This window comes from Ailuropoda melanoleuca, chromosome 2 (assembly GCF_002007445.2).
Source record: "Ailuropoda melanoleuca isolate Jingjing chromosome 2, ASM200744v2, whole genome shotgun sequence".
Classification (NCBI taxonomy): domain Eukaryota; kingdom Metazoa; phylum Chordata; class Mammalia; order Carnivora; family Ursidae; genus Ailuropoda; species Ailuropoda melanoleuca.
In genome coordinates, this window is record NC_048219.1 from 17,396,038 (window position 1) to 17,420,655 (window position 24,618).

A 24,618-nucleotide genomic window follows, 5' to 3' on the forward strand; every position below is an offset into this window, starting at 1 on the left:
AAAAAAAAAAAAGAAACCAGGGATGTACTGTATGGTGACTAACATAATATAATAATAAAAAAAAAAGTCACATGCTTAACCAGGTGCCCCTCTCTCCATTACTTTATTGTAATTTTTTTTAACATATATTTTAATAATTGCTTTAAACTTCCCGTCTGCTAATTCCAGTGACTTGGTCACCTGTGGGTTTGCGTCTATTGATTTTTATTTTCTTGATTATAGATTAGATTTTCTTCCTCCTTCACATGTGTGACAGTTTTTATAGTAGTTCAGATATTGGGTATTAAAGAACAGTGAGGGATGAAATATAGTTTGTTTGTTTCGTTCTGTTTATTTCCAGGAGACTAATCCCTTTCCTCTGTCTAGTGGTCAAGGCGAGGGACTGATTATTCATATCCCCCCTAGAGCTGTGGCTGAGCTCTGGCTGAGATACAGCTTTTATTTGAGGCGTTCACTTCTGATTAACCCAACTACAAAAGCCCATGCCACCACAGCTGGGGGTGGGGACACTGATCTTTTTTAGGTCTTGGAGTATTTGAGCTAGGATGGGGTTAGACCACAGTTCTAGACTGTCTTGTTCATCTTTGTATTAAACTCCAGTGGGGCCCCAGAAATTAAGCTCAGCAGGAATGCATTGGTTTCGTGATGATATGTGCTGAAAGCCTCTCCCTCTCCCTCCCTCCCCACCCCCACCANCTCTCCTGTTCTTCAGACAAGCCAAGGATGCTCTCGCTTTAGGTCCTTTGTACCTGCCTGGAATGCTCTCCCCTCAGATTTGCACATAGCTCTCCCTCACTGAATTCATGTCTCTGACCAAATATAGCCTTTTTAGAGAGGCCTTCCCCCACCACACTGCATAAAAGATCCTCCTCTCCCCTCACTGTTGTTTGCCATGTTCCTCCCTTATCCTGCTTAATTTTTTTCTAAGGCACCTATGACCATCTGTTTTTCTAAATATTTATTTATGGTAATCTCTGGAGAATTTTCAAACACAGTCAGAGGAGGCTCCTGGTAAACCTAGTAGACTCTCTCAGAACTTAGAATTCTGTCAGAACTCCTTGGACTTTGATGGAGGTGGATTCTGTCTGAAAAGGAATATATTCAATATTCTAGGAACTGTTGACCTTCAAGGACATATCTGTGGACTTCACCCAGGAGGAGTGGGGACACCTGGCCCCTGCTCACCGGAATCTATACCGGGAGGTGATGCTGGAAAACTATGGGAACCTGGTCTCAGTGGGTAAGGATGGGTGAAACATTCACCCAGAAAACCTGCCCGTTGCAGGACAGTCATTATATCTGAATTATTAAAGGTTGTAGATTCCCTGGAGCTTGGCCTTGGGTTGTGCATTAGAGATGTCTCATTCCTTGGGGGAACAGCTGTACTTGGTAGAGCTAGACTAGGAAGACGTTCCGTGGTGCCCCTCTCCATGTTCAGAGACCCTGAATGTCAGAGGACTAGAACGAAATTCTGGGGATGGTTCTTAGAACTCAGCATAAGCATTCATGCTCTTTTTTCTTTTTTACTTTACAAGCAGGATATCAACTTTCCAAACCTAGTGTGATATCTCAGTTGGAGAAAGGGCAAGAACCATGGATGACAGAGAAAGAAGGCCCAGGAGATCCCAGGTCAGGTAAGACCAAGACAGCTAGTACATTTTAATACATAGGCCAGAGTCCCCACAGTCTTCCCACAGCCCCTGGACAGGGCATGCGCTAAACCTGACGTCACCCTTCCCTCCGTCACCCCTGTCCTTCACCTGACCTTGCAGAAGTCTCTCCGCAGTTGGAGGGAAGGGAATCTTGTCTTCATTAAGGTTAAACTTGACTTTCCCTCTTATTTTCAGTATCCTGAACTCTGAATTGAAAGCCTCTTTCTCTAAGCAGTCAGATGTACCTGGTCTCTCCTCACAGGAAACATGTCTCTTTTCAGGACTCTCACTGCATTCGACAGATCTTTAATTTTCTGTCTTGCATTCTACTTCCACTTTTTGCCAACTTCCATTTTACAATTTCAGCTTTGATTCTCTTCTTTTCAACTCATGTATCTTTTGTATTTTTTGTAACAACTACTGTATGAAAATTCTTGCAAGAGAAATTGCCACAAGACACTTTCTCCCCAAATTCAATGGTGTTTTTTTTTTTTTTTAAGATTTTATTTATTTATTTGACAGAGAGAGAGACAGCCAGCAAGAGAGGGAACACAAGCAGGGGGAGTGGGAGAGGAAGAAGCAGGCTCCTAGTGGAGGAGCCCGATGTGGGGCTCGATCCCAGAGCACCGGGATCACGCCCTGAGCCAAAGGCAGATGCTTAATGACTGCGCCACCCAGGCGCCCCCCTAAGTCAATGGTTTTTAACCATCTCCTTAAATTTTGCTTTATTATGAAATATTTTAGTGTTTAGTAAGACATAAAGAACATTGTAATAAACTTCTATGTAGCTTCTACCTAGATTAAGAAAAAAAAGAGCTGAAGCCCTGCTACCCTCTTACCTTTTGAAATAACCAACTCTTCAGGGTTTAAATATTGTCATTTTCACACGTGTCTTCATACTTTTATTACAGGTGTATATCCCTAAACAATGTATGGTATTGTTTTGCATGTTCTTATTCTTTAGATGTGTATTTACTTCGACTTGCTTTTCTCCTTTAACATGGTTGATATTTGTGTTGTTCTAGTTCTTTTATTTCCACTGAATTAATAAACCACAATTTATTTATCCATTTTCCTATTAATATACATTTATATTGTTTCTAAAGTTGGGGGTTACCAAGATGCAGTGTCTTCCTGCACACGTCCTCTTGTGTCCACATGCAAGTATTTCTGAGCTGTTTAGTGGGGTCAGAATTGTTGGGTCATGCTGTATATGCGCCTTCATTTCGCTTGAGATTACTGACTTGCTCGACAGAGCAGTTGCACCAATTTGTACTCCCGTCAGCAAGCCTTAAGAGTTTCCAGAGCTCAGCCTCTTTGTCAACACTTAGCTTTGTCAAACTTTAAAATTATCGTAGGGGCACCTGGGTGGCTTGGTGGGTTGAGTGTCCGACTCTTGATTTCAGCTCAGGTCAGGATCTCAGGGTCGTGGGATCGAGCCCCGTGTCGGGCTCCGCACTCGGTGCAGAGTCTGCTCCAGAGTCTTTCTCTGCCCCGCCCAAATAAATAAATAAATATCTTTTAAAAAACGAAATTATTGTAAATTTGTGGGTGAATACGGTATCTCATTGTTCCTTTCGTTTTCCTGGTTACTAGCAAGAGGAGCGTACTTTTCATGTTTATTGACCATCTGGACTTCTCTTATGTAAATTACTTGTTTATATCTTTGCCAATTGTTCTATTACCTTTTTTCTTGATTTATAAAAAAATTGTATGTAATATATATTATATTTTTTAAGATTTGGTTTTTCATATTTAAAGTTAATTCACCTGGAATCGTTTTTTATGTAATATGAGGTGAGAATCTACTTTGACTTTTTCAACAAGAATAATTAACACAATATAATAAAATAAAATTTAAAAAAAAAAAAAAAAGAATAATCAGTCCAGGAACCATTTATTCAGTAGCCACTCTGTTACCTGTCAAGTTTCCTTACATACTTGGGTCTGTTCTAGGCACTCTCTATTCTGTTCTGTTTTTCTATTCTAGCCCTACTCAAATGCCAAGCTGTCTTAATTACTGTATTTCATAGTGAATCTGAATGTCTGGTAGAGATAGTTCTCCCACTTTGTTCTTCACAATTGTCTTGGTTATTCTTAGCCTCTTGACTTCCATACAAATTACAGAACGAGTGCCTCCAGTTTCACACACACATACACGCACATGCACGCACAAATACTTCAGTGGTATTTTGATTGGAATAGAATTTATAGATCAACTTTGGGGGGAATTAATACTATGATATTGAGTTTTATTATCCAGAACATAATGTTTTGCTCCATTTATTGGTATTTCCTAACTTTTTTTAAAATAAAGTTTCAGAGTTTTCCCGATAAAGGTCTTCTACATATTATATCTCTTGTTAGATTCGTCTTGAAGACCTTAAATTTTGCTATTGTAGATGGTATATATTTTTAACTTATGTTTTGTGTTTGTTGTTGGTGTGTAATAGCACAGTTAATTTTATATATTGATCTTATAGCTAGCCACCTTGTTTCACTCCATTATTAATTCCAGTAATTTGTTTATATATTCTCTTGGGTTTTCTCTTTTTCAGCTTATAATACTGAATATAATAAAAGCTGCCATGATCTTCTAGAAGGTCAGTCCCTTTAAATAATAACAGTTTGATTTTAGTAAAATCTTTTGTTTAGTGCAATAACAAAAACTCTCAACTTCATTTAAAGTTGAGTCTTCTCTTCTTCACTAGTCTCGTCCTTTTTTAGGCCTGGATACTGATTTGGGGAAGGGACATAGGTGGCTTCTTCTTTCCTTCCCTGTCTTCTTCTCTTCCCCCTCCCATATTCAGAATCAGAAGCTTACAGAACATAGACTCTATTATTGCCTTTACTCATTAAGAATTTGAAAGTACTAATGATACTTTTGTGTTGACCAAAAAAAATCTCACAAGACGTTATACCTTTCAGGATACAGATCTGTCAGTTGAAATATTGGTAATGGGTACAACAAATTATCAAGTAAAAAAGCCAGTCACAATATTAGGGTTAAAAGATATTTTCAGGGGCACCTGGGTGGCTCATTCAGTTAAGTGTTTGACTCTTTATTTTGGCTTAGGTCATGACCTCAGGGTTGTGGATCAAGCCCTGCTGGGAGGGAAGCCTTCTTGAGATTCTCTCCCTGTTTTCTTCTGGGACTCCCCAACCCCCCTTAAAAAAATAAAAGATACTTTCATAGAACATAGCAATAATAGCAACAAAGTCTGCGTTTCTTACAAGTCTCCTTTCTAGAGACAGACTAATAACTAAGAAAATAGAACAATGTAAATATTAATACAAGTTTCAATAAAAGACAGCTTAATGTTTTTATGAAAGTTCTTAGTTCAGACCTTATTTTTGAACGAGCATCTGCTGCTGCTGGTGTGGAGAGAGGGACATCTTTTTATCTTTCTGAGATTGTTTTCCAAAAGTTGTTGTTGATTAAAAAGGTATTCATAAGGCATAGCTCTGAAATTTCATTATTTAGTATTAGAACAGGTCTAAAGTCCTCAAATTTTACTCTATATATAAAATCACACATTTTTCTTATTTTCTGTTTCTTAACTTCCCATTACCTCCTCTGGTTGCATAACCATATTTAATTGTGCAGTTGACCCTTGAACAACACTGGTTTGTACTGCACAGGTCTACATATATGTGGATTTGTTACAACACTATAAATGTATTTTTTCTTCCTTAACATTTTATTGTAAGAATATAATATATGATACATATAACATAAAAAATGTGTTAATTGACTTATCAGTAAGGCTTCTAGGCAACAGTAGGCTATTCATAATTAAGTTTTGGGGGGAGTCAAAAGTTATATGTGGATTTTTTTTTTTACTGCGCTGGGGTTGGTATCCCAGTCCCCATGTTGTTCATGGGTCAACTATAATCAAAAACTCGTACTTTATATGCATAGTTATCTAAATTTCTATTTCATACTCATTTCAATAATTGATTTTTTAAAGCATAATGAATAAGAGTTACTTGCATTTTTTCCATTTCTTTCAGACTTGAAGAATAAAACAGAAACTGATGCATCAGCTGCAAAGAATGACATTTTACAGGAACACTTATATCATGGCATTATGATGGAAGGGTTCCTGAGAGACGATGTCATTTATTCCACATTGAGAAAAGTCTCCAAATACGATGGTGACTTAGAAAGGCACCAGAAAACCCCTGGAAGAGATGTGAGACAAGCCATCCTGACCCACAAGAGTGGCCAAGAAACTAACAAATTTGGTGAAAATATTGTCGGTTCAAATGTTATTATAGAGCAGAGGCACCGTAAATGCGATACACCTAGAAAGAGGAACAAATACAAATTACACTTGATTAATCATCCGAGTTACATAAGAACAAAAACCTATGAATGTAATATATGTGAAAAAATCTTCAAACAACCCATTCATCTTACTGAACACATGAGAATTCATACTGGTGAAAAGCCTTTCCGGTGTAAGGAATGTGGAAGGGCCTTTAGTCAAAGCGCATCCCTTACTACACACCAGAGGATCCATACTGGCGAGAAACCCTTTGAATGTGACGAATGTGGCAAAGCCTTCAGACATCGCTCATCTCTTAATCAGCATCATAGAACTCACACTGGAGAGAAACCCTACGTGTGCGATAAATGTCAGAAAGCTTTCAGCCAGAACATTAGCTTGATCCAGCATTTGAGAACTCATTCTGGAGAGAAACCCTTCACATGCAATGAATGTGGGAAAACCTTCCGACAGATCAGACACCTTAGTGAACATATAAGAATTCACACTGGGGAGAAGCCCTATGCGTGCACTGCGTGTTGTAAAACCTTTAGTCATAGAGCGTATCTAACACATCACCAGAGAATCCATACTGGGGAGCGACCCTACAAATGTAAGGAATGTGGGAAAGCCTTTAGGCAGAGGATACACCTTAGCAACCATAAAACTGTTCATACAGGAGTGAAAGCATATGAATGCAACCGCTGTGGGAAAGCCTACCGGCATGATTCATCCTTTAAGAAACATCAGAGACACCACACTGGAGAAAAACCTTATGAATGTAATGAATGTGGAAAAGCCTTCAGCTATAATTCCTCACTGAGTCGGCATCATGAGATACACAGGAGGAATGCCTTTCGAAATAATGTTTGAAAATAGATTATTCTACATGAGAACAAAAGCTGGCTCTGAATCAGTGATTCTGTGTTTTTAAATTCCAGGATTCAAATTTGAGAAATTGATATCATGATGCCAGCTTTTAATTTTGCCCCTTATGTAAATAGTACGTTGATAACTACTGTCTCCTAACACCTCCATACAAAGTACTTAATCAAGAATAATTGGTCCTTGAAATTAAATGGTCCTTCAAATTAAATTCAGCATTATGGAGAATGCACACATTATTGTTATCTTTCTGATTTATGGTGGATTAATTATTCTCCATGGGCATTCACTGATTTATAGACTAACAATTGGGAAGAACTTTTGAAAATACCACCACCTCTATTTTTTAAGTAAACTTTTATTATTTTTTTTAATGGGGAAACTTAAAAGTGGTGTAAAGCTCAAAAGGCATAGAAAGTTATATAAGTGAAAATCTTTTTCCCACATCCCCCACCACCAAATTTTTTATAGAGGCAACCACCATTTTTTAATAACTAATTTTTTTGTGTGCACCCTTTCAGAGATTTTTGTATTTGTATCCAAGAGAATACAAATGCAGAGTTTTTCTTTTTAAGCATAAATGGCAGCCTCCTTTTTAAACGCTTCTGCACATTACTTTTATTACTTAACCATATATCATGAAGGTCATCCCATGCTGGTAGATACAGTGTCTACTCATTCTTTTTACAACGACGTAGTATTCTGTGGTTTGAATGTACTTTATCTAGCCAGTTCCCTATGGATGGACTTTTGGATTTCTGTTCTGTTCTTGCAATGAATAGTCATAAACATTTTTTATTTCTTTCACATGTAAGTAGTTATGTAGGGTAAATTCCAAGAACTGGAATCTCTCACTAGAGGGTATGTGCATTTTCATGATGGATATTGCCAAACTGGCCTTCAGAGAGAGGTTGGGCCAAATTATTTTCCTACCAGCAAGATGGAGAACTGTGGGAGCCACCTGCTGCTGAAGCATGTCCTGGACCAACTGCTGTGTCAATCATCAAAGAAGTATTGGTTTGTCTCAGTAATTTAGCATAGAAGGACAGCTGAGCTGCAGCCCCAGGAAGAGTGGTGCTTGCCATTCCTGGAGCCAGAGAGGAATCTGCCTCTTCCTGGACAGCAGCCAAGCCCACCAAAGTCTCAGCTGGAGAAGGAGAAGCCCTTTCTCCATCAGCTGCTGCGGTCCCTGACTTCTGAGGCTGGGGCTGCCTGATCAGTGAGAGTCCCTTTAAGGAGACCAATACACTTGTCTTAGCAAGTAAAATTTTGGCTGCTGCCCCTCTGTTGGAATGGAGGAACACTGACAGTTGAGTCAGGGTACTCAGGATGGCAGGGTGTACCATGGATGACCAACCACACAGCCTTTTACAGGATGGCTATGTTAGCAAGTTATAAGTAACACATGGAGGAAGACAGAAAGGAGGTACGGTGTGACTTTCTATTGAGCATTAATTAATGATTGAGAGCATTAATTAACACTGCTAATGTGAAAGCTGAGCATCAAGACTAGGACCACATGCTTTTGTACATATTCATTTTCCAATCTGGTAAACGTTTATTAAAGTTTTAGTGATTCTGTGAAATGGTAATGGATTTCTCCTGATCTCCATCTCACAGCCGCTACTCCAGTTACAAATAAAAGCCTGGCACTGAGAGGCTTCGTTGTATCTAGTGCTACTTTATAATTCCATCTCCCATTTTCCTCCTTCCCATATGGGCTCTGACTAAACTCAGTAGATTAGTTGAGACTCTTTGGTCAGATAATACTAATCATTTGGGGACTATTTAAGTCTCAAAGTGGGAGTATTGTTAGAGGCATATTGGGGTATCCTATAATTCATGGGCTGCAACACATTCTAACAGCAGACTGGAGCTAGGACCTGAAGCATTTGAGGAAATTCAGGCAGCTTTCTCTCCATCTCTCACCTTGGCTTTTTGTGTCTTTTTTTTTTTTTTTAAACACCTTGTAGTAAATCACAGTTGCCATAAGCTCCAGATTTTACATACATTGTTTCCATCACCCAGAAAAAAAGATACTGTCTTTTCTTTCTTATTTCCAATCTTAAAATCCTAGGGAAGATCTCTTACTGGCTCAGCCAGGTCAGGTGCCCCCCTGTAGGTAGGCAGAGGACTTCTGTGGAACCATGTAGATGGTGTGAATGGGATGTCTGGAGGGGCAAGAGAGCAGAAAGGGTTACTGTTCATAGATGAGTTCTGGATCCTAACTCACTCTGACACCAGCTCATAGGATCAGAACTTTAGAACTGGAAAGGGTCTAGGAATTCACTTAATTAGAACTCCTCACTTTAGGGGTGCCTGGGTGGCTCAGTCAGTTAAGCTTCTGCCTTCGGCTCAGGTCATGGTCCCAGGGTCCTGGGATCAGGTGCCTCATCGGGCTCCTTGCTCAGCGGGGAGCCTGCTTCCCCCTCAGCGTGCCGCTCCCCCTGCTTGTGCCCTCTCCCTCTGACAAATAAAATTAAAAAAAAAAAAAACCCAAAAACAAAACAAACAACTCCTCACTTTATAGACAAACAGAGAGTCTCCTTTAATTATTCATGTCCTTTACTTGAGTTGTGTTTTTAAACATTTTTTCTCCAGGTTTAGCCTAGCTTTCCAAACACCTGCCCTAAATGGCTACTCAAAGCTGCTCTTTGCCATTCTAAGTTTTATTTCTTAGATCTGCTACTGCTTCAGGAGGTCTTAATAACTTTAGAGCCTATCCATTGGTTTAATCTATTATTGCCTGTTTCTTCATTCTGGTTATCTTACAGGCACTTCTCCCTCTGCTGGTCACGTAAATGCTCTTCCGTGGGGCTGTGTCCTTAGGCATGTTCTTTTCTCAAGCTACACATTTTGTCTTAACTCTTTTTATTTTTTAAGATTTTATTCATTTATTTGACAGAGAGAGAAACAGCCAGTGAGAGAGGGAACACAAGCAGGGAGAGTGGGAGAGGAAGAAGCAGGCTCCCAGTGGAGGAGCCTGATGTGGGGCTTGATCCCAGAACGCCGGGATCACGCCCTGAGCCAAAGGCAGACGCTTAATGACTGTGCCACCCAGATGCCCCATGTATAACTCTTTTTAAACCTACATCTATATCTTAGGAATCTCTCCTGAACTCCAGAACATTCTATTCAGTGTCCTACTGAATATCCCCATTTGGGTATCCCATAGTCACCTCAAAGTATGTCCAAAACTCAAATCATAATCTTTTCAATAAACTCTGTACCCTCAATCCAGTGAGTGGTACCACCCTCCATGCAATTCTCCAGTTTAAACTTCCTCCTCATCCATCACCCTCAGCCATTAAGTCCTATATATTCTATTTGGGATCTCCTTACTATCTTCCTCTCCATTCCCATTGTCAATTCTTTAATTAGGCTGTTAGCACATCCTAACTGCTTAATTAGGGTTCCAACTGGCTGTTCTATATCTGGACTCATCTCTTTTTTTCAAGTTTGGTGTTAATTTGATTCTATTTTCTGCATAATTTTAGGTACATAAAGATTTATTTCCACAGGCCTCAGGAACTGGGTAGAAGTCACAGGACAGTCTCTCTTCCCCCCCAAAAAGTTGCATATTTTGGTAAGTGTCCTAGAGAGAAAAACTGTCATTTACATTAGCAGTGCTGTGCGAGATTCTTAATAAGACCTAAAACCAGGCTGCAGTGGAGATTTTAGTCCTTTGTTTAGGTGCCCGGACAGAAACCGAAGCAGTTGAGCATGACAGGGCAAAGGAGGCAGTGAAGGTAGAGGGCAGGCACCTAGCACGGAAGGAGGAAGGAATTCCAGATTCCTTGGAATGGTGTGTTTTCTTTTTTTTTTTTTTTAATCTTGTTTAAGTCGTCTCTGTAGGAAGGTGCTGGGCAGGGATCCCAGTGAAAGGAAGGGGCCAAGACTCCTTTAACTGGCCTGGGCGCAGGCGCTGCCACAGCAGCTGACGCAGGAGAACCTACCCTCAGGCTCAGGCCGACCCAGGACGGGAAGCAGAATAAAAGGAACGCTTAGCGGAAACCACATTGCTTGGAATGCTAGCTGGCCAAGCTTCAGCCTTTGGTCTGGGGCAATCCCTGCCTCACTTGTCCACAGTGAAAAATTAGTTTGGTTAGAAGAACCAGCTAGAATCACACCAGCCTCCGCTACCTTCATGCTCATTGTTAGAAAAAGATGAACTTGTGGGAACATTCTGATCTGTTAATCCCTGGGGACTGCTTTATTCTTCCCAAAAGACTGTTGGTCCCATGGCCCCCAAAGGCTGAAAGCTAGAACACGCCAGTCCTGGTGGGCGGCTCCTTAAGGACGGGCTGGCGGTGTGGTGGAGCCGGGAGGGAAAAGCCGCACCTTCCCGCAGAAGATCAACTGACCTGCACTCCCACCCCAAATCTCAGCCTGAGGTATATTTCAGTGAAGGCAGGTAGCTGTGCTTCTCAAAGTAGAGAAGCAGTTTAAGAGCAGAAAGGTAGAGGAAATCTAGAAAAGAACCGTCTTGATACAGATTTATCCCATGGTGTGAGGGCGAGGGCAAAGAAGCCAGTGGCACTTCGCTTATCCAGCAATTTCTGTCACTGTGGTGACCAACTTCTGCCCATTCCATAGGGTCTTGAACTGCTCAGGGACTGGGAATTTATTAAAGTCACTGCCTTCTGTAGGAATGAGGACATTCATCTCAGAAGATTTGGCACTGGGGCACCTGGGTGGCTCAGTCAGTTAAGCATTTGCCTTGGGCTGAGGTCATGATCCCAGGGTCCTGAGATCAAGCCCGGCATCAGGCCCCCTGCTCAGTGGGGAGTTTGCTTTTCCCTCTCCCTCTGCCCCAACCCCCTGCTCTCTCTCTCTCTTTCTGTCTCTCCCCCCCATTCTCTCCTCTTCTCTCTCTCGAATAAATAAATCTTTTTAAAAAGAAGGAGGTTTGGCAGTAACTATCTTGCAATCCAGGGAATTCTTGCTCAGGTAAATGTGGCAGCCATCTGTTTTGTTGATGAAAATGGTTGGCACTTTACCCATTACCCAAACTTTGACATCCCTACGATTGATTATCTCCATAATGCCCACCATGTCATCAAACCCCAGACTGAGTTTCTCACAGTTATGTACTATAATGGAGTTAATTTTGCCCTTGGTTTGCAATGTCATGTTGACACACTTGTATATGTAAGCCACCTGTTTCAGCTCCGTGTCATCAGTCATTGGGTGGGAAACATTCTCCTGACTTTCCACTCCCCACTTCTTGCCCTCCAGTCCAAGTACAGCTGGCTCCTTCTTTGTGGTTGGTTTGGGGGATGGGCTGACTCCTGGTTTAGGAGCAGAGAACGGTTTGGGGCCACTTCGTACTGGACCACTCTGAGCCTTCAGGGCAGCGTTCCTGTGAGTCTTCATGTCATCAGATACATGTTCAGATACATGTTTCAGATGCTCTCCCCCGGATTAATCTGTGTGAACAGTGCGAGTGGGAAGTAGACTCATCCGAGCCTGAATGGTGGGGACTTGGTGAGGAGGGCCAGTCTGGTGGGGGAGGCGGGGGACCCGATCCAGCAGAAGGCCCAGATGGCAATCCACTCTGTTCTGCCACAGGCCCTGTTTTGGTTCAGGCCAGTCCAGTGGGACAGAAGTCCTTAATGTAAGCCTGTAGCTCTGTCCATACACTCAAGCTTTGACCCAGTCCACATGCTTCTCATCAACATCTCTGTACTCCATGAGGACTAAGTTTGTATAAAACATGGCAGCATCATTCATTTCTTTCACATAGGGACCAGGCTTGGGAGCCACAGCCACCCAACCCAGGGCCTGGATACTTTCACTGACAGCTGACAGGTGATGGAACAACTTGCTGCCTCGGTTCGCCCGGAAGGTTACCACTTCTTGGATCTGCCAACAAATCGGAAAGCTTATAAAGCCTGCTGGCTGCTGGCACTGAGGGGCTGTAACCAAGAGAGCTTGCTCCAACTTCAGACCTGTGTGGACCATCTGCCGTGTTTCCACACATCTCCCCCAATGTCTTTACTGATCTGCAGGTGCTCTGTCATAGGACCGGCAAGTAGTGAGTCAAATGTTTGCACATGTGGTACGGCTCCTGCTCTCAGAGCACTGTCTCTGTACCCACAGTGCATGTCAGAGGCATGGGATGCTGCCTCCAGGTGGCCCACTGCCCTGTCCAGTCTTTCTACCAGATTTTGCATGTCAGCCATAATATACCACCTGCTCAGACTTCTGCCTCACCTCCAGACTTGGACTGATCTTTCCATCCCCCCCACTGCTGCTAAAGTGATCATTCCAAAACACATATTTCATCAAACTTAATCTAATTAATTGAATCACATTGCTTAAAACCCCCCAGTGGGTTCTCATAACTTGAAGGTAAACTTCATCTTCTGTATTCTTTTTTTTTTTTTTTAAAGATTTTATTTATTTATTTGACAGAGATAGAGACAGCCAGCGAGAGAGGGAACACAAGCAGGGGGAGTGGGAGAGGAAGAAGCAGGCTCATAGCAGAGGAGCCTGATGTGGGGCTCGATCCCATAACGCCGGGATCACGCCCTGAGCCGAAGGCAGACGCTTAACCGCTGTGCCACCCAGGCGCCCCTCATCTTCTGTATTCTTAAGGCAGAACACACTTGGCATAGAGTATTACCTATTTTTCTGGCAATGGCTCCCAAATTTCCCCTCAAGCATACTTTGCTCCAGTCATAAAGATCTTATAGTCTGTAAATATTCCATACAATATATTTCATGGTTTCTGGTCCTCAACCGTGCTATTTTTCTTCCTTCTGCCTAATTTCTTTGTTCAGTTAGCTCCTACTTACCCTCCCAGATTAAATTTGTGTCACATCATCAGGAAATACTACACACAATTTATGCCTTCTTGGATGAACACTTGAATTTCTGGCTGAATTTACTAAATAAAGAGATAGAACTTATCTTACAGGATTTTTAAAATCAAAGACTGACAACATGAGGTTTTGAGTTTATATTATTACTCTGGAATAGGTGTGTGAGACCATGGGGTCAACATGAAGCCATAGCCACACAATAGCACACTGCTTCAATCTGCTCAAGTTGTTGCTTGCTTTACTTCCTTTTCTTATCCTTGCTACTATATGGGTTTGCACTTGCAAAAAGAAAAAGAAAAAAAATCTAGTCTTTGCTCTAGGCTATGTTTTCTGGAAGACTCTGGCTAAGGCAAGCTTATAACCCCAGTTTGATTAATTAGGGTTAAGGGGACAATTTTTGGATTTATCTTTGAGGTATTAGGGAAATAGACTTCCTTTTTTGCCATTAGACACAAATCTGGAAGGCTATATTCCTGGAAGTTACTGGCAGTGGAAAAGGAAGGAGGCTGCTTAGAAATGGAGCAAACACAGAAGATCCAAGTAATGGAGACAGAAAACTCAATTCTGGTCACACTACTTGATCCCTTGATCAAGCCTCACCTGAAGGTTGAACCCTGGGTTTTCAATCTCTTATAAATGAATAAGCCCTAATTGATTCAAGGCTTCAAATGTCCTACATCTGAAGCTGCCTGTTTTTAGTATAAGCATGCCTCAGTCTTACATCCTTAGCACAGTCTGACATCCTTAACTCTTACCACCTCCCTCAACCTCTTCCATCTCCTTTGGCTCTCCCTAAGCCAGCAATGCCTTTTTCAATTACCAGAAATAGGTGATTGGCTAAAGAGAGGCTGATGTTAATATGTGGAAGAAAATATTTTCAAATGCAGTATACTGTCAATGGGCTTCTCTTGATCATGTAAAAATTATGTTAATAATTGTTGTAGCACCTGTGAGGAACACAAATGAGCAAAATAAATTCCCTGCCCTTAGGCTCTGATGCCCTAGAGCAGCACTGTCCAAGAGAAATATAATATGAGTCACAATACAAATGTGAACCATAGGTAATTAAAATTTTCTGGAAGCTACATTAATACATTAAAAATAAGTAAAATTAATTTTAAAATATATTCATTTGACCCAATATACCCAAAATATTATAATTTCAACATGTAATCAATATAAAAAATTTTGTGTTATTTTCATTCCTTTTTTTTCTTTTGGTACTAAGTCTTCAAAATCTAGTATTTTGTGGTTAGAGTACATCTTTTTGGACTAGCCACATTTTCAGTGTTCAAGAGCGCCACATGTGGCTCATGGTTACTTCATTGGACGGCCCGGCTCTAGAGAGAAGTCATACAGAGAAACACTTTTATCATATAGACTCTTATATGGTAGACTGTAATCGGTGCCATGTTAGAGGGACAAATCCCATGCTCTGAAAGAGGAAGGAGGAAAAGATGGAAAGCGAGGCAAACAGATCATTTGTGCTTAACAGCATTTCCATGGATACAGATATCCCTGGAGAAGGATGAAAGGTATCAATGAGTTTTGTATACGAATGGGCCTCAAATGCCTACACCTCTTGGGATAGCTTTTTTGGGGAAAGGGCATTGCTTTCTAAAATTCGAGTCCCACGGTGTTGAGAATGAAATGTTGGGGGAACATGGTCCTACTGTCTTGGGAATCTCTTCTGCTTCACTCCCCCCAGCAGCATACCTTGCACTGACAACTTCATTTGAAGTTAGGTCCATGTGTGAAAGGGTTGAAGAGAGGCTTTCCTGACTTTGGAAGTTACATTTTGGCTACAGAAGGTTATACTGGGGAGGAGGCAGAAACCATCTCCAAGCTCGACCCAGCAATGCCTACTCGTTTCACTTGATTAAAAAGATTGTCCTCAACTTTCCTATTTCTTTTTTTTTAATGATTTTTTTTTATTATATTATGTTAGTCACCATACAGTACATTCCCGGATTCCGATGCAAAGTTCGATGCTTCATTAGTTGTGTATAACACCCAGTGCACCATGCAATACGTGCCCTCCTTACTACCCATCACCAGTCTATCCCATTCCCCCACCCCCTCCCCTCTGAAGTCTTCAGTTTGTTTCTCAGAGTCCATAGTCTCTCACGTTTTATTCCCCCTTCTGATTACCCCCCCTTTCTTTATCCCTTTCTTCCCCTACCGATCATCCTAGTTCTTATGTTCCATAGATGAGAGAAACCATATGATAATTGTCTTTCTCTGCTTGACTTATTTCACTTAGCATTATCTCCTCCAGTGCCGTCCATGTTGCAGCAAATGTTGAGAATTCGTTCTTTCTGATAGCTGAGTAATATTCCATTGTATTTATGGACCACAGCTTCTTAATCCAGTCATCTGTTGAAGGGCATCTCGGCTCCTTCCACGATTTAGCTATTGTGGACAATGCTGCTATGAACATTGGGGTGCATATGGCCCTTCTCTTCACTACATCTGTATCTTTGGGGTAAATACCCAGTAGTGCAATGGCTGGGTCATAGGGTAGTTCAATTTTTAACTTTTTAAGGGACCTCCACACTGTTTTCCAGAGTTCAACTTTCCTATTTCTAAGATGAAGGACATTTTCCTACACAACCACAAAATCATTATCACACCCAGGGCCCTTAAAAATGATAGATACTATTATCTAATATACAAGTCCCATTTAATTTCCCCAACTGTCCTTTCTACTATTCTCTGTTTTAAGAAATCTTTGCCTATTTTGAAGTCCAAACAATATTATACTATAAAAGCTTTCTAGTTTATCTTTTCACGTTGAGGACTTTAATACTCTTGGAATTGATTTTTGTGAGGAAGGTAAGCGGTCTCATTTCATATATTTTTTTCATAAGGATACCCTATCGTCACAGAACCTTCATTGAAAAGACCATCTTTTCTCCGTTGCTAGGTGATGCCACATTTATTGTAAATGAAGTTTCCCATATGTGATAAAACTGTAAAGAAAAGCAAGGAAATGACTGTCCTAAAAGTCAGGCCAGCGTGTTTCCTCAGGAAGGGGGCATGGGAGTGTATTTGGAAAGGACCTGTCACTTTTCTGTTTTTTATCTAACGATGACGTATCTTTTCAATACTTCAGAATATAGCTGTGTTATAAAGGTTAAAAAGGTTAAAAGCCGGGCACCAGCATCTTTGCAAAGAGAGCTCGTGGTTGTTCTCCGCTGGGAAGGCTGGCGCGAGGAGCAGAGGTGGTGCGGGATCCAAGAGAGACAAAGCCAAGACCGCCGCACGAACGGACAGAGGCCGGCGCACGGGGGGAGGGGGACGCGCCCACATCTCTCCCGGCCCCTGGCTTGGAGGCAGCCGCTAGCCCCGCCGCAGTGAGAGCTTCCGGGTGAGCGACAGCGCAGTTCCGTCCCGAATTAAGCCACACGCACAGCCAGAGGCGCCCGGGGACGACCTGCCCCCAGGTGGCTCCTCACCTTAGCCGCCTGCTCGCCCCGCCGCGAGAGAGCGTCCGCTCCGGCCGGGGACTCGCGAGGACCAGGAGGCGCCGCGGAGGCCTCTGGGAGGGGGCGGGTCTCGGAAGGCCGCTGAGCATTCTGGGTGTGCGTTCCGCCCGCGGCTGGGGCAGCCCCTCAGCAGAGAGCTCTCTGCTCAAGCTTCGCGTGCTGGTGCGGGGCAGAGTCCGGGAGCGGCTCCGAGGCCGCGGCGGAACCGGGAAGAGGAGTTCGGAGCCCCCGAGCCGGGGTTCGGAGGAGTAGCTAAGGTGAGGGCAAGGCCGGCGGATGGGGGTGGGGAGTTGAGGGGCTGCGGTGTGGATCGCAGGGGTCTGTCCCCGCTGCCGCCGCGGTGCCTGGCTGGGAGCAGCCCGGGCAGCGGCTTGTCGTGGCTGCCTTCTCATAACAGGCTCCTGTGGTTTCTGGACCTTTCGCGGAGGTCCACTGGGACCACCTTCCCGAGGCCGACCCCTCGCTGTCATTTCCGATTCCTCCAAGACGTTGTAGGGAGTGCTCAGTAAACTTGAGGGCCGACGTGGAATTCCTGGGCCGACGGCAGTGGTTTGGGTCTCTTGGAATGGTCCCGGCTGAGGGCAAGCGCTCTCGGAGCCCACGAGTCCGGGCTGCGCAAAACAAGTCAGGATGTTGAGGGTGAAGGTCGTGGCAGTCCCACGGGCAGCAGGAACCCATCCGAGAAGAAAAGCCTCTCACCTGAGGTCCCTGCTGAGCACCTGGGCTGAGGTTTGGGGCTGGGAAAGGGAACCGATCTTGGAGCTTCCGGGAGACTTTGGTTATTTTTGACTCTTTTGATTGCAGGGAGCAAAGATGGGATTAAGTAACTACATCCGGATTGTGGGGAAAACGAAGTCGTGGAGAATTTGATCCAGGAGAGAGGCAAGCATTACCTAGCGTCTGGGATGGACAACAGCTTGTGCCGAGTGGATCAGAGAGGAGGAAATGCCGCAATGTGAGGGACTGGGCAGGTGAGAAAGGACCAACAGGCCCCGTGCTACCACAGCACAGCGCAGAGTTGCTAATCTGGATTCTTAAGTGCAGACCTGCATTTTCAGGGCTCCTTTCTTCTCCCCTAGCTGTGTCATTTTAGCATTCTGCGCTTCCTGGTGAGGAGAAAGATCAGCCAAGTCCCGGGGGAGTAGAAGTTTCCTTTCTCCTAAAGTCTAATCTCGTTTGTCAGAGGGAATCTGACTCTTCCGTGGGAAGGGGAAGGAGATCCACATTTGTTGAATGTTAGTACGTATATAATGTTTTATCATTATTTTGAGTAGCTGAGTAGGGTTGGAAGGGGTACTCTAAGTCAGTAACTTCAGGAAAAGGAAACACTTGCCCAGGAGTACTCATAATGCAAGTAGCATCCTACTAAATACTACTGACCGAGTCACGATAAGGTTTGGAATCTAGATCCATAGGACCCGACTCTTGATACTGGTACTGCTGATATTTCCTGAACATTTCGTTTCGTTCACTTACCACCTAATAGTTGTTGTCATTCCTATGTACTACCTGTGTTGTTATTTTCCTAGTTTAAATTTTTAACTTTCATTTATTTAAATTACAAACTTTTTCTAAGAAACACTCTCTATGAAATTGTACATTTGTTGGAAACTCTAATAGTTTTATATTCTGAGCTACGTCTAAAAATGTTGACCTTTGTGCCATGTAAAATCATCTCGTGTCAGAAAGATACAAACTTGCATTAAGGACACAGTGCATGCACTGCATCGTGCTCTTGCCTGGCTTTTTTCTGCATAGGAAAGTCCAGGCAACACATCTGAATCTAAATTGTCCATCACCAGTGTATTGTTTTCTTCTTTTAGATGAATAATTCTGTAGAGAATGCCCCCTTTTTGTGTCTTCTCTACAAAACATTTCGCTTAACCTGCTGAAGGCTGCCCTGTTCTCAGTATGTAAAACAAGTACAAAGTCCATACCTTTCAGGAGCTTACTCTTTTTGGGAGTTAATAGTCACACATGAGTTAATCTAAAACAGTACTATCCAGTAGAACTTTCTGTGGTCAGGGAAATGTTCTGTATCTTTGCCTTATGATGTAGTACCCACTAGCCACATGTAGCTGTTGAGCCCTTGAAATGTGCCTAATGCAACAGAGAAATTGAGTTTAAAATTTTTTTTTATTTTAGTTAATTTAAATAGCCACATGTGGCTGATGGACATATTGGACAGCCCAGGTCTAAATATTTGAAAAAAATATATTTTCAAGGCAGTTGATTTGGATTTAGTGCCCTCCCACTGGGGTAGGGGGTCGGAAACACCCCAAATGTACATGTTAATTGCCATTTAACTTCAGTTTCTTGACAGAGGGGAAAGATCTCTCCAACTTTCAGGGACTTCATAGTCTAAGTAACATTACTCATTTTGAAGCTGTCATCATCTAAGGCACATTTATAATTTAAGACACTTGTACAAATGTGTAGCTTCTGTGTTTTATTACTATTAAAGTATCCTATAAAGCAATAACTTTATGGGTTATAAGCAGAAGTCTCCACATTGGATTACTTTTGTTCATTGTAAATAACATTCCTTCCAGCTGTGTATATGTTTTCTTTCATTAAGGACATTCAGACTATTTAAAAATGAGTTAATTACAACCATAACTATATTAATACCGTTTTCAAGGTATCAGTTCTTAAGCTTTTAATATGGGAGTTGGTGCATTCAATTTATTCATTGCTTATTCATTGCTTATTAGGTTAGCAAAGAGAAAACTTGGCTCATGGTTACCTCAATCAGTTTAAATTCTGTATTAGATTATTTTCCTGGCACTCAAAGTCAAATACTGGTGGACTGGTCATACTTTCTTTTGTTTTGTCTTGTCTCTGTGCTAGATTAGATATGTGAGGTTAGGAAGAAGGCTTAAAAAGAGTATCTTTACAAGATAATTTGCCTAGTTTCTTAGGATTAAAAATGTTTGAGAGACAAAGCAAATCAAACATAATGTGTGGTCTTTGTTTCCTGGTTTAAAGAAAAGCTATCCAAGACATTTTAGGGCAGTTGGGGAAATTTGAGTGTGGATGGTAGTATTAGGGAATTATTAATTTTGTTAGATGTGATAACAATATTGTAGTTAATGTAGGAGAATGTCCTTATCTAGAAATGTATGCTGAAGCATTTATACCTGAAATGTTATGATATCTATTATTTACTTTAAAATAGCCAAGATAAAATAGCCAAAAAAATGCGCACGTGAAAGATGCAAATACAGCAACATGTCAGCAGTTACTAATCTACATGGAATGTATTTAAGTGTTCATTGTTCTATTTCTCTGTATATGTGTAATTTCTTGCAGTAAAAATTTTAAAGAGAGTCCCTGTCCCGCAGTCGAGTAGTGAGGTATTGGATGTGAAGCACTTGGCTTGGTGTCTAGCACTCAATAACTGCACAATAAAATATTCACTATTATAGCAAATACAGTGATATTTTATAGTGCTTAGTGACAGATATTTTCCATCATAAACTAATTTCTTGTGGAAGGAAAAAATAAACTTAGTGGGAAACACCAATTTCTGTAATGTTAGGAGGGTAGTTTATAAAGTCTGTAAGGGTAAAGTAGACCCCACCAGGAACTTTTCCTCCTTGCCATTTCCTTGATGTATCTCAAATATAAAAAGCAGCTGATTTCCACATGTTGCTGTGAACATCCTCTCTTATTACTTCATGCCATTAATTTGTGGGTGAGCAGATCTATTTGTATTTATCTATAGTTCGTCTTTAAATTTTGCTGTACTGTGTTCCTGAGAGCTGCGTTTAAAAACAGTCATTATGGAGCTGATTTTTCTCAAGGAACAGTTTGTAATTGAGTTTTGTTTTCCTAGTCGAGGACTTTGTATCGAAGGAATCATAGAAGTGGACGTGGTTTTACCAGCATTGCTCCAACATTTACAAAGATCTATACTCACTTAAAATAATGAAATAATGTCCCCAGTCAGTAGAATTTTTAAGCAGAAAAGGCAAACCTCAAATCTCCTTTTAAAGGAAGAAATTAAGGCCAAGGCAACTCTGTTACATTACTAATTGGTCATAAATAGATAGGATTCTATTATTGAACACTACATCTGAAACTAATGATGTACTATATGTTGGTTAATGGAATTTAAATTAAAAAAATAGGCTTCTTTAGGGGCGCCTGGGTGGCACAGCGGTTAAGCGTATGCCTTCGGCTCAGGGCGTGATCCCGGCGTTATGGGATCGAGCCCCACATCAGGCTCCTCCGCTATGGGCCTGCTTCTTCCTCTCCCACTCCCCCTGCTTGTGTTCCCTCTCTTGCTGGCTGTCTCTATCTCTGTCAAATAAATAAAATCTTTAAAAAAAAAAAATAGGCTTCTTTAAAGATTGTAAATAGATGATTCTTTTAACCTTATTAGAATTTGACAGTGCTTTGGAGAAATTTTTTATTTGGGTAACACATTTCTTTCACAGTATATGCAGGGCTTTGTACCATGGCAGAGACTGGGGAAGAGGTGTCAGCGGAAGAGGTGTCAGCAGAAGAGGTGTCAGCAGAGGCCTCAGGGTTCTCAGACTTGAGTGACTCAGAGTTTCTAGAGTATCTGGACCTGGAAGATACTCAAGAGTCAAGTGCTTCACTTAGCAAGCCTGGCCCTTCTTCTGAACTCCCTGGGAAGGATGGCAAGCTCATAAACTTACCAAAGTTGAAAAGAAGATTGGATGTCTCACCACCTATGGAGCGATTCCATCTTAAATATTTGTATGTTACTGACCTGTCTGCTCAGGACTGGTGTGAACAGCACATGGTATATGAGAAGGAGCTTCCTGGTTTCTTGGCTCCTGAGAAGGCAACTGTTTTGGACACTGGTGCCAGCATCCACCTAGCTAGAGAACTAGAAGTTCATGATCTTGTGACTATCCCCATCACTACCAAAGAAGACGCTTGGGCAGTTAAGTTTCTGAATATATTATCAATGATTCCTGTCTTGCAGTCAGAAGGACGCACCAGAGAGTTTCCAGTGTTTGGAGAAGTGGAGGGTGTGCTGCTCGTTGGAGTAATTGATGAGCTGCGCTATACAGCCAAGGGGGAGCTGGAACTGGCTGAACTCAAGACACGCAGGCGCCCTATGCTCCCTCTGGAAGCCCAGAAAACAAAAGACCGTTTTCAAGTCAGCCTATACAAATATATCTTTGATGCCATGGTTCAAGGAAAAGTGACCAGCGCTAGCCTAATCCACCACACAAAATTATGTCCAGACAAGCCACTGGGACCTTCAGTGCTGAGGCATGCTCGGCAGGGAGGCTTCTCTGTGAAGTCCTTGGGTGACCTCATGGAGCTAGTCTTCTTGTCTCTAACACTGTCTGACCTCCCAGTTATTGATGTCCTGAGGATTGAATATATCCACCAAGAGACTGCCACTGTGCTGGGCACAGAGACTGTGGCCTTCGAAGAGAAGGAGGTGAAAGGCAAAGTGCAGCACTATATGGCCTACTGGATGGGCCACCGAGAGCCTCAAGGGGTTGATGTGGAGGAGGCTTGGAAGTGCCGGACATGTAACTATGCAGATATCTGTGAGTGGAGGAAGGGCGGTGGGATGCCCAGCTGCACTCTCGAGCCGCAAACCAAAAAAGTGAAATGAGCAGAACGGTACGCCTTCTTCGGGAACTTTGCTCCTTCCTGCTCCTAATGTCCTCAGCAGAATAAAAGAGGACCAGTCTTTGAGCTTGGCTTTCCTGGAGAGTGTTCTCATTTTGGTTATGAAACATATTTCCTCAAATTCTAACCACTCAAATCATGACCTAGGTTCAGGGGTGAGTGGGAGGAATCTGGGATTAGATGGTCTCTGGAACTTCGCTGTGAATTGCCAAGAAGACAATTGCTCATCATGGCTGGAGCAAAAGGTGTCCTTCAGCAATCATTGCTTTCCTAAGAAGACTTTGAAGTTTCTCTTAAGTCTCTTCCCCATTTTTTCTTAGTCAAAGCTTTCTACATTTCCTATAATAAAATGAAGTGCTGTCCAGGTCAGTGGAACTGATGTTTTTTTTTGTAATCTCAATCCTTCAAAGATGACCACTAGAAATAGTTGTGTGTATATTATTCCAAGCCTTCAAGTACATAGCATAAACATATTTCTGAAGGAGAATTAGTGGAATGAGCACTCCAAGAATTTAAAATAAGCATGATAAATATGCTCAAAGAAATAAGGGAAAATGAAGCCCGAGTAGGAGATCATAAAAAATGAAAACATTAGATATAAAAAATATATGAAGTAACACGTAACATTCACACCTTACAATACCCCTCCTAGGGATAGGCCAATAGAAGCTCTTACACATATGAACAAGAGTATACTTTGTAGTACTTTCACAATAGCAAAACCTAAACCTAGAAGGTATCCAGAAGACTGTGGATGATGTATGGCAGCCAATGACATGCAACAGCACGGGTGAATCTTAGCACAATATTAAGTGAAAAGATAAGTCCCCAAAGGTTACATACAGTATGGTGCCCTTTTTATAAAGGGAGAACCAACAAAATTAAAAACATTTTAAGGAAAATGTGAAGTTGGTGGAGAGGAATCTCATTTTAGAAGGCGATGGAGCCCTGAGGCCAGAGGAAGGAACGAAACGGATATCACCTGGAAGGAGATGGCTTGTTTATGCAGACACTACTGGAGAATTTGCATAAGTAGATGGAGGGAGGAGAAGAGTTGACAGGGGTGGGGTTTCCATATGAACTAGAAGGTCAAGAACCAGCAGAACATGGTGAATATTGTTAATGTGACTCCATGTTCTACATGAACTGGTAAAACCTGGACACTTATAGTAGATTACCTCTGGAGATGTTCTGAGCTACACATTTAACTTTTCTTATGGACAATAGGAATCTTATGATAATAACTCTTTCTCATTTACTGAATGAGTGATATGTGCCAGGCATTGTGCTAAGCACTTTTATGATTAAATCTATGTATCCGTTATTATTCCTGGTGAGGGAATTGAGGCTTAGAAGGCTTCCAAAACTTGCCCAAGATCCTACAGTTTGAAAGTGGGAGACTCCAGCCTAGATAAATATGACTGCAGTGCTTATGCTCTTAACCATTATTCTGTAAAGTATTTCTTGCTGTTGTTAAGCCTCCTACACTGTATGTTATTCAAGGCCCTAGGAAGTTTGGAATCAAACTGGGGGCATAGTAAGTAAACTGGACTTTATAGGATAAACAGTATTAATGGTCTTCAAGAAAACAACTTGCTCAGAGTTCTGTTGGCATCATCTTCGTTACACTAGAAACTTCAAAAAGAGGGAAAAGAAAAATCACTTGGTTTCAGACAATGACATTGTCAGAATTCAGTAGTTCTGTAATTCAGTAATATCCTGAGCTCTCAAATCCTTATTTTAAGTTAACATCTCCTTGTCATCGCTTTATGGTTTCTCACAAGATAAGTCGAGACGTTTGTAGGGATACCCCAGAATCATTGATGCTGTTCTCTACAGCAAATGCTTCCCTGGTTCGCAGCCTCCATAT

General features: G+C 41.9%; 3 protein-coding genes and 1 pseudogene across 14 annotated transcripts in view; 3 read left to right on the top strand and 1 right to left on the bottom strand.

Moving 5' to 3' along the window:
- The window catches only part of LOC100469722 (zinc finger protein 69 homolog), a 36,140-nt gene extending 27,674 nt beyond the window's left edge, over positions 1-8,466 (top strand). For 7 of the 10 annotated variants that reach the window (XM_034650035.1, XM_034650050.1, XM_034650054.1 and 4 more), the window contains 4 exons: positions 1,114-1,240; positions 1,536-1,634; positions 4,211-4,255; positions 5,667-8,466. In XM_034650035.1, the coding sequence (XP_034505926.1) occupies positions 1,114-1,240; positions 1,536-1,634; positions 4,211-4,255; positions 5,667-6,796 (1,401 nt within the window). In that variant the 3' untranslated portion in view covers positions 6,797-8,466. The remainder of the gene's footprint in view (positions 1-1,113; positions 1,241-1,535; positions 1,635-4,210; positions 4,256-5,666) is intronic. The other 3 variants (XM_034650058.1, XM_034650060.1, XM_034650065.1) reach the window with 3 other exon arrangements.
- Positions 8,467-10,998: 2,532 nt separating this feature from the next.
- Positions 10,999-12,993, bottom strand: LOC100469978 (annotated as a pseudogene).
- Positions 12,994-17,324: 4,331 nt separating this feature from the next.
- On the top strand, positions 17,325-23,117 carry EXO5 (exonuclease 5). Of its 2 annotated transcripts, XM_019793786.2 has the most exons (3): positions 17,325-17,380; positions 17,928-18,005; positions 21,566-23,117. In XM_019793786.2, exon 3 carries the CDS (start codon positions 21,586-21,588, stop codon positions 22,729-22,731), a length of 1,146 nt encoding a protein of 381 aa, XP_019649345.1. In that variant the 5' UTR covers positions 17,325-17,380; positions 17,928-18,005; positions 21,566-21,585; the 3' UTR covers positions 22,732-23,117. The 2 variants fall into 2 exon arrangements, with proteins under 2 accessions (XP_019649345.1, XP_019649344.1); XM_019793785.2 differs by lacking the exon at positions 17,325-17,380 and having other exon boundaries at positions 17,962-18,094.
- ZNF684 (zinc finger protein 684) overlaps positions 17,926-24,618 on the top strand; it is a 31,194-nt gene continuing 24,501 nt past the window's right edge. Inside the window, exon 1 of one of the 2 annotated variants that reach the window (XM_019793787.2) lies at positions 17,926-18,005. The gene's annotated coding sequence lies outside the window, so the exon portion shown is untranslated. Of the gene's footprint in view, positions 18,095-24,618 lie in introns of both variants that reach the window. The other variant, XM_002931035.4, reaches the window with a different exon arrangement.

Bases quoted from the DNA above. Each gene is read 5' to 3' on its own strand.
- EXO5 (XM_019793786.2), top strand. From the start codon at position 21,586: ATGGCAGAGACTGGGGAAGAGGTGTCAGCGGAAGAGGTGTCAGCAGAA.